This window comes from Chaetomium globosum, genomic scaffold (assembly GCF_000143365.1).
Source record: "Chaetomium globosum CBS 148.51 scaffold_5 genomic scaffold, whole genome shotgun sequence".
Classification (NCBI taxonomy): domain Eukaryota; kingdom Fungi; phylum Ascomycota; class Sordariomycetes; order Sordariales; family Chaetomiaceae; genus Chaetomium; species Chaetomium globosum.
Window position 1 is genome coordinate 3,047,047 of NT_165980.1, and position 7,372 is coordinate 3,054,418.

General features: G+C 55.0%; 3 protein-coding genes across 3 annotated transcripts; 1 reads left to right on the plus strand and 2 right to left on the minus strand.

Annotated features, from left to right (window-relative positions):
- Positions 1-1,019: 1,019 nt before the first annotated feature.
- Positions 1,020-3,920, minus strand: CHGG_07843 (uncharacterized protein; the record flags this gene model as incomplete). The annotated part of the gene is made up of 3 exons (XM_001225498.1): positions 1,020-1,784; positions 1,835-3,434; positions 3,490-3,920. The coding sequence occupies 3 exons, from the start codon at positions 3,918-3,920 to the stop codon at positions 1,020-1,022; spliced, it is 2,796 nt and encodes a 931-aa protein (XP_001225499.1).
- A 908-nt stretch (positions 3,921-4,828) lies between these two features.
- Positions 4,829-5,591, plus strand: CHGG_07844 (uncharacterized protein; the record flags this gene model as incomplete). Its single annotated transcript, XM_001225499.1, has 2 exons — positions 4,829-5,174; positions 5,263-5,591. 2 exons carry the CDS (start codon positions 4,829-4,831, stop codon positions 5,589-5,591), a joined length of 675 nt encoding a protein of 224 aa, XP_001225500.1.
- Positions 5,592-6,393: 802 nt separating this feature from the next.
- Positions 6,394-7,324, minus strand: CHGG_07845 (uncharacterized protein; the record flags this gene model as incomplete). Its single annotated transcript, XM_001225500.1, has 3 exons — positions 6,394-6,804; positions 6,907-6,975; positions 7,067-7,324. 3 exons carry the CDS (start codon positions 7,322-7,324, stop codon positions 6,394-6,396), a joined length of 738 nt encoding a protein of 245 aa, XP_001225501.1.
- Between the last annotated feature and the right edge of the window lie 48 nt (positions 7,325-7,372).

Genomic DNA, 7,372 nt, shown 5'->3' on the forward strand with positions numbered 1-7,372 from the left:
GCGAACATCACAGGCCCCCCAGGGGGAGGGTAGCTATCTCACGTGACGCGTAGATAGACTGTGGCAAGTGTGGCTTGCTCACCGTCAAGACACAGTCAAAAGCGAGAAACTGAGCCTAAAGAGAAGGAACCAAACCCAGTAAGATCAAGGGATTCGCCGAGGCAGGCAACTTGACCATTCCGCGTGACTTAAACTGGGGTTCTTTGTGTCCCGAGGAGCCGAGACCTGGGGCTTCAGGCTCGTGACACTCGGGTGTGGCTTCTCCACTGAGAGTGTCAGCTGGCAGCGCCTTTACAGTGGCTAGCCAGGTGGGGGGATAAATGCCGACGCAACACATGGGATTCCAAGAAGACTGCGAAACCAGACCCAGTTTTTTTTTCCTGTGTAAGCACGCTTTCCAAACGTACTCGTCAAAGATACGATATTGTCTGATACACACACACAATTTATTCCGCCCGGCGGGCCTAACCCGAAAGGGCAACTATCATGCAATCTCTGATACAGTCGCTAGCGAAATCGGCTTCCGCTTTCATCTTTCACGTCATTTCATCGCACGGGCCTTTTATGCATCTAACCGACCACACCGTACGATCTCGCACTGGCCTAAGTATAGCACGCACATATGGATTACGTAGATGGATGATGCAATGCTAAGACTAGACCTAATTACCCAGAACGTGGCAAGGTGTATTTGTGTAGGAAATACCAGGTATGTATCGCGATAACCTAAAAACACAGCGCAAATCCCTTTCTCTGGAGGGACGTGCTACATTGGTGGTTCAGTTGGATCATGTTCTTCTATCTAGGATGAGGAGGGGGCAAAGTTTGCTGCCGGGGTTATCGTCCGCGAGGTCCAAGACCACGTCCTCCTACGAGGACGGAACTCTGGCGTAGATATTCTGACAATTTGTCAACATTTACATAAGTGGCGAGTTCTAAGTAGTAGTTATAAAGCAAACATTTCTCCCAGATCCTTCATTTGAGCAAAGATATCATAAATATATAACACTGCTGCATTATTAAGCGGAAACCATCTGAAAGAACGTCACTTCCCCAGAGGCATGTCCCAGGACCAGTGTATGATCGTACACTGATGTGCACGATGCCCGGTAATCGGGAGGAAGCCAGAGAAGCTTCTTTCCACCTTTGGTGATCCATTCGCCATCGACTAAGAGAATAATACTTACTGTTCTCTGGGAAGCGTCCGAGCCTGGGTTGATACTCAAGAGGCCATGGTTTGTCTTAAGCGTTTTCCCATCTGACGAGAACGCCAACGCCCTGACGGGACTGCCATGCCACTCGAGAGTCTGTTGGTGCGTACCCGTCGCCGCATCCCAGAGCCGGATCGTCCTGTCGTCCGAGCCTGACGCGAGCGTTTTCCCATCCGGTGAGAACGCTACTGCATCGACGGAATGCCTATGCCCCTCGAGCGTCTGTTGATGCGTACCCGTCGCCGCATCCCAGAGCCGGATCGTCTTGTCGTACGAGCCTGACGCAAGCGTTTTCCCATCTGGCGAGAACGCCACCGCCATAACGAGATCGCTATGCCCCTCGAGCGTCTGTTGGTGCGTATCCCAGCGGGTTTTGACACCTGCGGCCGATTTGATGAATGACAGCCTCCTCTTCCACTGCTGCTTTCTGACCTTACTTAAGGTTGGACTGAAGACAAGTGCAGAACCGTATATCTGTAATGGAGCCCGTTCCATAATCGTTCCATGACTGCGAATAAACTTTTCTACATCGTTTAGGAATTCAACAAGATTAGATGCTGTATCCGACTGTAGCTGGCAATAATTAGTCACTGTATAGCAATATAACAGTGCTATGAACTGACCTGGGCAGCTTGCAGAAGCGTTCTTATCAACAATACCCCGTCTGAGAGTCTTCCGAGGAGGGACAAAGCCTCAAGCCAGTGGAGGAGACGGCTTGTCAAGAAGGTGTGGACCGGGCCATCGTCCTCTATATTATGTTTGCTTTCCTTCAGGTGGTGGACCCAGTACTGACAGGCGTACTGAACTTCGGGCGGTAGGTGGGCGTTGATAGTCTGCTGGCCGATTTCTGACCGTAGTATTCCCGGCACCCTTAAACCGCAGATATCTCGTTCTAGGTGTTGGCCCATAACTTGGATACATTTTTCCGCAAGCGTCTTATGATATTTTGCCTCGTCGATCCAAAACTCATTCGTAGTACGCTTGGCCGGGTCAACGAGGAAGTCGCGGAAGGAGAGATGAAAGAGCCTGACTGGGGCATCGTCCTCCGAGGGGATATCTAGGACGGAGTGGAGAGAGTTGAGAATTCCATGTATAGTCGTAGGGGGGATGTTGAGAAGCCGTGCAAGCGATAATACTGAGAGGGGCTGAGAGAGGAGAACAATAGGGCCAACGATATCCTGGAACTGAGCTAATATGCGGCTCCTTTGTAGATTAGTACGTCCTACGGTAAGCTGGTCGAGGATGGGGAGATATGTCGCGTCGAGCTTGTCGAGCTCGGAATCGAACGTCTTCGCCTGGTACCGCAGGACTTTCTTTAGCTGATCGCCAGGATTAAACCATGCCTTATCCTCAACAAACCGGCAGACGGTCGCGGCAAAAATGAACAATGGGACAGCCATCTGAGCGAGAGTCTGAATGACATCTTGGCCGGGCCAACCCAGTGGTAGTTTGGAGTACCGGGGAGCTTGTCCGTTGTATTCATCCCTGATTCGCGCGAGCTCATACCCCAAAAATGTAGGTATGTCCTGTTCCACGACGGGTTCTGGGATCTGGTGTAGAGCTAGGCCCTGATACTTTCCCTGGACGTCCTTAAAACCGAGGCGAATAGGCAGCTCAGGCCGACTGGTGATGAAGACCCTCAAACGTACGGAGCATACCACTTTTGCTTGCGCGAGCAGGGAGATGATGGTCTTCACGTCTTTGTCTCCATCACATTCATCAAGAGCGTCAATAATGACAACAATAGCCGTAGTGCGGTGAATGCAGCCAAGCGGCTGGAGGATCAGCTTTTCGAACTGGTCTCTCAGTGCCTTCTTGGGAACGTCCGGGTCGGCATCGATGGCCTTTCTGACGGAAGGTACTAGGGTAGGGATTTTGCGCACAAGCTGGCTAGCAATGGTAGGGAAAACCAAGCCAGCTTTGCCACGGTCGCCTTCCCCCCTCTTGAAGAAGAAGCTCGCGCCAAGCAGGCCGTCGTCTGCGAAGGAGTTGGCCACGGTCCGAGAGATGGTGGATTTTCCTGTTCCAGCCCTGCCATTCAGCCAGAATAAGCTCTCGGCTTGAGGATCGTTTGCCCACTCCTGGATTTGGCGAAGGAGCTCGGTTCGGGTGTCGGGGTGGCATCGTGCGTTGTGCTCCTCGGCGTGCGAGTCGAAGGCCGCGCCGCTTGCGACCGGGAGCATTGCTAGGTCGATCTTACAGCCGATATCGACGATTTCCGCGCTATATATCGGGGTTAGCCGCTGATTGACGCCATGTGTTACAGGTTTGCGCATACGCTTGATCGATCTGAATGGCGGCCGCAAAGGATGCCTGGTCCCGCTGAAGGCTCGCAATGAGCTTGTCCACGTCCTTGCTCTCGAACGGCCACTTTAAGGCTCGCAGCCCCACGCGTCTCATCACCTTTGCTGTGCAACCCGTATGTAACTTCGCCTCCAGCTTCGTAGCGATATCATCAAGCTGCGAGTACGTGTCAGCCAGGGCTTCGTGCAGCTTTTGCGACGTCTCGAGCCGAGCTCCATGCGGACCCTGGAGAAGCTTTCGCGCGCCGTCGACGGTTATCTTCATGCTTTCGGTGTGTTTTCGCAGCCGCTCAATGTCGGACCTGGCGCTCTTAACGGCGGACGAGTATTCGAGACAGAGAGAGCCGACCTTGGCGGCCAGCTCGACGACCGCGATGACGCTTGCGGCGGCCCCGAGCCCCTCCATCGTGCCAGTAAACAACTGAACAATTAACGTATGGTACGAATTGAGGAATTGGTTCGAGAAAGCGACGGAGAATCGTAGTTACAGCAGTCTGTCCAAACATCGCAAGATTTGGAGAGGAGGGGCGTTGAGCTGCCCAACCGCCGCCCGACAGGCGGGTCGGCAGTCGAGCAGCAGCAACCGGAACCATCGCCATCCGGCACTTGGTCAAGGAATCAGCCGCGCCCTCTCTTATCTATTAGCCGTTGATGGAACTGCAATGGAGCCGTATTTGGCTTATTATTTGACGACGGTCATCGTAAGAACAGCCATTTCTTGCCGCAGCCATTTCTAGCTGACAGTCCAGGTTGGCTGACGGTCATCATAATACTGGTTTGTTGCATTATCCTGCCTGGTACACAAGCGCGTGCGAGGGCACACGGTGTGGTTGGCTAGATGCTTAAAAGGTCCGTGCGCTAGAAAGATGTGAGAGAGGAAAGCGGAAGCCGATTTCGCTAGCGACTGTATGCATGAAATACGCGGACACCTCAAGGCCAAAAACAGCTCTAGAAGTGACAGCAGTGGCGAAAAAGAAGTCATGCAAAAACATGGTAAACTGTGAATGGCAGAATTCCCAGTTACCTAACTAGCCAAGTGTTTTGGGCTAATAGCACACCAATAAACCATGCATTACCCAGTCTGCCGGGAACAGTATCGCTATACCGGGGTCATGTTATCCAAAGCTGCCAATACTTCACTTTTAGTGAGCATCGAGATTAGAATGACTGACATCATCCCTGCTGCACCCGCACCTCCAACACCACGCAAAGCAACAGCCAACCCTCACTGAATATATGCATGTCAGCCAGTCGGCAAATCCCGTGCAAGCTTTACCATCGGTCGGGAAGGAAATCTACAAACCCGACAACCTAATGTCTACACCGGCAAGGATACTGCGATGTCCTCTGCACGGGTCTGCAGCACGAGTGTCCCCAGCAGCAACTTGCCCAGCTCCATCACCATGGGGAGCTCCGTCAGCAATTGAACGACGCCACAGCTCAGAAGCACCCGCATTCTTCCTGTCGACAACCTCGCGCCCACCACGAGCTTCACCTCTGCCGTCAACACCTAAAAAGAACCTCGCAACCCTCCAAAATCCCGCCTCCCCACCAAAACTTATTCCCGACGCCGCACTCTTCACCTACCACCCGCCCCTCCTCTCCCCAGAGCCAGGTAACAACAAACCACCCGACGAGCGCAAAGTCAAGCTCGGCAAGAGTACGCTTTTCCCCCCTCCCTCACCCCCATCCATAGGAAACCAACCAACCAGTGAACTAACCCCCCCCCCCTCTCTCTCCTCTCACAGCCCTCCGCATCCTGCAATCGCACCTCCCCACGCTCCTGCAATCCCCGCCACCGCAGGGCATCCTCTCGCCGCGCATCACGCTGCACCTCTTCCCCTCGACGCACCCGCACCTGCCGACGGTGTCGGGCCGCGTCGCGTACACGGCCGCGCTGTGGTCGTCGCCCATCGCGTGGAACCGCCTGCCGCTGGTCGGCAACGTCCGCCTGCACATCCTGTCCGAGCGCATGATCGAGTCGTCGGCGTATGACTCCCGGGACCGGCCGGCTGGGGGGCGCCGCCTCAAATGGTCCTTATGGCGATGCACTGATTATGGCGCTCTCGACAAGTGAGGGTTGGGGGATGAAAGTTTGAGGGGGTGGTTGGGCTTCTGGGAGAAATGCTGCTGGTAGTGGTGGTGGTGGTGATGGTGAGGTGGGGGGTAGGAAGGGGAGGGGTGGGGTTGGGAGTGGGAGGGGGGAGGGGATACAATCGCAACGGCAACAGCGGGAAGAACAACAGCCACGGCAAGGGGAGGAGAAGTGTGGATCGGAGTTCAAGGCGCCGGTGGGGATGGCGGAACCCGTTGGGTCGAGTGACAAGGAGTTCACGGGGCTGTTCATTTTTGACTTTGACAGCGAGGGGAGGATACTCAACCATACGATTGAGCATATGCAAGAAAGCGGGCAGTGGGAAAAGGGGGTGGGTGCGAAAGTGGTGGGCTTGACAGATTGGTTGCTGGGCGGGATCAAGGGGGGTGAGGCGCCGTGCCCTGCGTTTGCAGCCAAGTTCAGAAAAGGGAAGGTGATGATCTGGTAAAAGCCGGTCTGGGGAAGATTTCGACATCGCGTATGTACAACATCTATTTTGTTTTACAGCCTAGGAGGCGTTTCGGATCGACATGGCGTTGGAGATGGTTTGGAGTTTACGGTTACACCATCAGGCAGGGAATGGGACAAGGACGGGAATTGTATCAACATCACGCACCCTCCTCGATCATAGCGCAGTCGCATCAAGTAACTTTTGTAAAGCGCACCAAAATCAAGAACAAATCAAACAACAAAACAAAAGAAACCCCCCTTTCTGCGTAAGCCAAGCCAGCCAGCTGCATCATTGTTGAAAATCCCCAGCCGCCCGCAGCCATACGCAGATCCCTCAAACAACCACCGACGTATCCCCGCCCATCTCGCCGCTCAATTCCCTTGACGTCGGACCCCGCCGCTGCGCCCCGGCAGACATGCCAGAGGCCTCATCCCCAGCGACACCATACGCGCCACCATTGGCACCGTTGACACCGTTAGTGCCATTAGTGCCGTTGGTGGCAATGGTGCCGTTGGTGGCAATGGTGCCGTTGGTGGTACCGTTGGCTGCCTGGTGGTGGTGCTTCTTGCGGCTGCCGGCGTCGTGCTCCTCCAGCAGCGCGCGGATGTGCCCGTTCAGCCACAGGCCGTCGAGCTGGCGCGGGGTCATGTCGCGCGCGCCGGCGATGCGGCCGCGGCAGGTCGGGGTGCCGCAGAGGCAGTCGAAGGGCTGCGCCATGTACCACTCGGTGGAGGGGTAGAAGAACTGGAATGGGGGGGAGAGGGTTGTTTAGTGGGTGGTTCTTTTTCTTGCCTTTTTTTTTTTTTTGGTGGAAAGAAAAGGGGGGGGGGGTAAGGTTGTACGTACTGTCAGCTCGTCGCCCGGCTGCAGACCCTTCGGGCCGGCGATGACGTTCATGCTGGCCGTGTCGAAGATCTAGAGTAAAGTGGGAGGGTCATGTCAACAATGGGCCTCGCCTTGTGCTGTATCCCACGATCACCCCCGAATCCGGGAGAAGAGAACTGACCAGAGACGGCTCGCATGAGTGGTTGATGTACAGCAGGTCGCTGTTCAAGTCAAAGTGCCGGTCACGGCCCATCTGGACCGTCGCGTAGGTAGCCTCGGGGGCGATGGTGCAGGGTGGGAACTCAAGCTTGGCGAACAGGCCAAAGGGAGGGAGAGCAACCTTGGAGATGCTCTTGCTGGTGAAGGCAGCCTCGTTGACGATGACCTCTTGGACATCGGGGTGCGACGGCTGCGCCCAGTGCGGCTTGATGGGAGCCATGGTGTTCGGAATTGCTTCGGTGTTGGTGACAACGGCAAGGCCCGTAAA